Source organism: Olea europaea, unplaced genomic scaffold (assembly GCF_002742605.1).
Source record: "Olea europaea var. sylvestris unplaced genomic scaffold, O_europaea_v1 scaffold1148, whole genome shotgun sequence".
Classification (NCBI taxonomy): Eukaryota; Viridiplantae; Streptophyta; class Magnoliopsida; order Lamiales; family Oleaceae; genus Olea; species Olea europaea.
In genome coordinates this window covers 67,306-70,928 of record NW_019228875.1, presented here as the reverse complement: position 1 = coordinate 70,928, position 3,623 = coordinate 67,306, and the positions used below count along the sequence as shown (strand labels likewise).

Sequence of the window (3,623 nt, the reverse complement as noted above, 5' to 3'; positions counted from 1 at the left end):
TTGATATTTTAATGAATTTTAAAAAATCCTTCTAAATTAAGGAGTTCTCAATTGAGATTTTATCAAAATTTATTAAAATCTAGGTGTTATCAACACGTTTTAAAGAAATTTTTTAAAATTTAGACATCTTAAATAATTTGTGAACTTATAAGGATTTCATTTTTCGATAGTGATTATGAGAATTGATTTTTTGACCGTTAAAGAAAAAGTAGGTCTACCTATGAGTAAAGAATTCAAAAATAATTAAAAAATTGATTTTTTGATTTGAAAAATGGCCAACAAGCGAGGGCTTGGTCTTTTGAAAATGTCGTGGAGGGATCTGGATCTAAATGTTTGCAGACCTAAACGTTCTATTACCCAAAGGTTTGGGAATTTTTTCAAATATTTCTCTGTGCAACCAGTGTCATGACAATTTTACCCTTACTTCAAAATCCCGGCTTAGATATAAATTGCTTAACGCAATAGAACCCTAGTTCCTCTCCTGTACTCCGCCTCTTTTTTGCAGTAACAATCAGATTGAAGAAAAGGTTAGATCAGAACGCCATTTGCACGATTCATATGTAGATCAATAGATGTGTATACATACATGGCTTATATACAGATTCGACAATATTTCTGCTTTAAATATTCTTTAATGCATGAGCGTGCACATCGTATATAATCTGCGATTTTGAAAATGATCAAAAAAATGTTTGATAATCAATTTTGTGTTTCTTATTCGGAATCTTTGCTACTTGAGGGAACGTATTTCTGCTTGTTCGCAGTATAAATATACCGTGCTAGTTATGTTGATTTGCTTGAAATGGTACATGGTATAAATTCTTCGGTGCAGTTTTTTATGAAAAGCTAGGTTGTATGGAATTCTGAAAAAATGAGTAGGATATGAGGCGTTTTATAACAAATTATATTTTATGGTTAGAATAATATAATAATTTAACATTTAGTCGATATTACATTGTCAAATTGCAATTCTAAAATGCAAGTTGACATTAATTAAATATGAGAAAGAATAGAATGACTCAATAAAAAATTTAAATTGATGCTTTATGGCATCTAAGAGAAGATTTTTCATATGTTGTTGCAAAAAAAAGTCCCAATTACATGTTAATTGTTTTGATGGAAAGGTTAAACCCACAATGGAGTCCATGATTCTGGTTTATTTGTTTATTCACATTTTCTTAAGTTTTTGTGAAGTTTCATATAAGCTTCTGAAGAATTTCTTAGAGTATCTAAAGATTTTTTATTTTGAAACGTCTCTATAGCGCTAGCCTTTTGGAGTTTCTTTCTGTGCATCATAGATATGAAGTATACAAAAGACTGATGCATATATGATTTTTGTCATTGCTAGTTAGCAGGTAATGGCTCCAAAGCAGCCAAAAACTGGCTTATTTGTGGGTTTGAACAAGGGCCACATAGTGACTAGCAAGGAGTTAGCTCCACGTCCATCCGCTAGGAAAGGCGTAAGTATTATCTATGCTTTTTTGCTAGTTTGATTTGATAGTTCTATGACTTTTCTTCTTGGTGTTTTCTATAATTTTATTGCCAGTTTAATTTGATAGTTCTGATTTTTTGCCTCGTAAATTTGATTTCATTTTGTCGTCTAGTTTTTATACTATTTTTTTTAATACATCGAGCTCCTGTCTCTTGAATTACTTGAATAGCCTTTGTTTGCCAATTAACCCCTTCTTTGAAATTGAATTTTTCAAAATCACTTTTTACCCACTCATTTCAGCCATATATTGATAAAATAACATTTTCCCATAACTTTCCCTTACTTTTTAACCATGCCTTCTAAAATAATCACTTTCTGCAAAATCACTTTTCGAAGTATCGGCTTCTTATTATAATCTGTTTATAAACTGCCAAACATGCTTTAAAGCTGGAAATATGGTCAGTTGAACTTAGCTTTTATTCATAACTATTTCCCCTCAAAGGGTTTTATTGCTCGATTTTATTAATCAACAGTCTTGGAAAATTATGTAATATAGTTTGTTAATCGAGGAAAAGATCATTTCAGTTGAAAGAAAAACCTGCTATAGAAAAATACAATAAAAAATGGACAGACTATTTTTCTCTTCTTAATATTACAAGGTTTGATTCGATCTTTTTGAACACTGTTTATAACTCAATATTCTATTTTCTAATAAGTGAAATGGCAACTCTTATCCATCTGTATTCAAAATTTGGTAATTGTAATTCTGTTTTCCTTCTATCTTTTTTTGGGTTTCTCACTCCGTTTATTCCCACAGAAAACAAGCAAGAGAGTGCACTTTGCAAGGAGTCTTATAAGGGAAGTTGCTGGATTTGCACCATATGAGAAGAGAATTACTGAGCTTCTTAAAGTTGGAAAGGACAAGCGAGCTTTGAAGGTAGCTAAGAGAAAGTTGGGCACTCACAAGAGGGCAAAGAAGAAGAGAGAGGAGATGTCAAGCGTACTGCGTAAGATGAGGTAATTTCCCGGGATGACATTACATGCTTTTTTTCTTTTCATTAGAAGATAATCACGCTAGTGCTATATTTACATTCTCCATCCAATTGAAACTTTAATAATTTATAAATTTATACTCAAATAGAATTGGGTTTTTCATTTTTCTCTATATAATTGGAATCTGGTCACAAGTGCAACTAGTTGGATATTAATTTTTAATAGCCAGTTGCTTATGTTATTTTTGCAATTTGATGCAGGGCTGCTGGAGGTGGTCATGAGAAGAAGAAGTGAAGTGTCAGGATTTTTGTTTTGGGACCAAAATCTTACATTAATATGTGGTTTATTTGATACATTTTCATTTACACCTGCACTGTAATTTTTTTTTTGTTTCTATTTTAGAGATAAAAATCGTGCTCTGGAACTTCGGTGTTTTGGCATCGACATTTATTTGAATTGCATTAACATATCACCATGTTACTAGTGAGACTTCATTTTTGGTTCTTGACCCATCAAATTCAAGTGAAATCATGGCCTGATGGCCTAGGTAATTTTCCAGTTATTTTTATTCTGAAAAAGCTTGTTTGCTTTGTGAATAACAAGGTTGACAGGTGGTACGCAAGTGTCTGTATCTGGTGCAGTTATAAGTGTGTTTAAGAATTATAGTGCATGTCCCAGTGAGTCCTGGGCATAGTAATGTGTTCAAAATCATTGCTAGAGAAATGCTTGAAGGAGCGATTTCAAATTGCAAGCCCATTATGGTTTCTGTCGGATGGACTGAGCGTCAAAATGGGATGAAAAAGATGGAAATGTAGGGCTTTAAAGCCCAATATTTTAGTAAGCGGAAAAGAAGCAGCAATGAGTAATGAGTGTGCTTAGATACGTGGAGAGCGAATATTTATTGAGAAGCCCATGTTATATGAACAAAGATTTGAAGTCTGTCACCAGAAATCTTTATACAAAAATGAGTAAAAGAATCCACGCTAGGGTACCATATCATTGTAGGAAAATTACACGTATGATCAGATAAATTTATGGGAAATGCTAGAAAAGCTTCATGAGAGAATGGATTTATGGAATGAAGACTGTATAATTTGGGGTCATTACTGAAATTCAAGATTAAATGGATTTATAGATCACAGATTGAAGATGGAGTGCTATTTTAAATCCAATCAATTTCAACAAAATCAACCATAAA

General features: G+C 32.2%; 1 protein-coding gene across 1 annotated transcript; it reads left to right on the top strand.

Annotated features, from left to right (window-relative positions):
• The first annotated feature begins 420 nt into the window (after positions 1-420).
• Positions 421-2,919, top strand: LOC111373628 (60S ribosomal protein L36-2-like). The gene is made up of 4 exons (XM_022996180.1): positions 421-527; positions 1,349-1,460; positions 2,250-2,449; positions 2,686-2,919. The coding sequence occupies exons 2-4, from the start codon at positions 1,359-1,361 to the stop codon at positions 2,717-2,719; spliced, it is 336 nt and encodes a 111-aa protein (XP_022851948.1). The 5' UTR covers positions 421-527; positions 1,349-1,358; the 3' UTR covers positions 2,720-2,919.
• Positions 2,920-3,623: the final 704 nt, after the last annotated feature.

What these genes read in the sequence shown, in the direction of transcription:
- LOC111373628 (XM_022996180.1), top strand. Translation starts at nt 1,359, where the DNA reads ATGGCTCCAAAGCAGCCAAAAACTGGCTTATTTGTGGGTTTGAACAAG. An exon ending in GTCCATCCGCTAGGAAAGGC is followed by an intron (nt 1,461 to 2,249) that starts GTAAGTATTATC and finishes TTATTCCCACAG; the next exon opens with AAAACAAGCAAGAGAGTGCA. An exon ending in AGCGTACTGCGTAAGATGAG is followed by an intron (nt 2,450 to 2,685) that starts GTAATTTCCCGG and finishes AATTTGATGCAG; the next exon opens with GGCTGCTGGAGGTGGTCATG.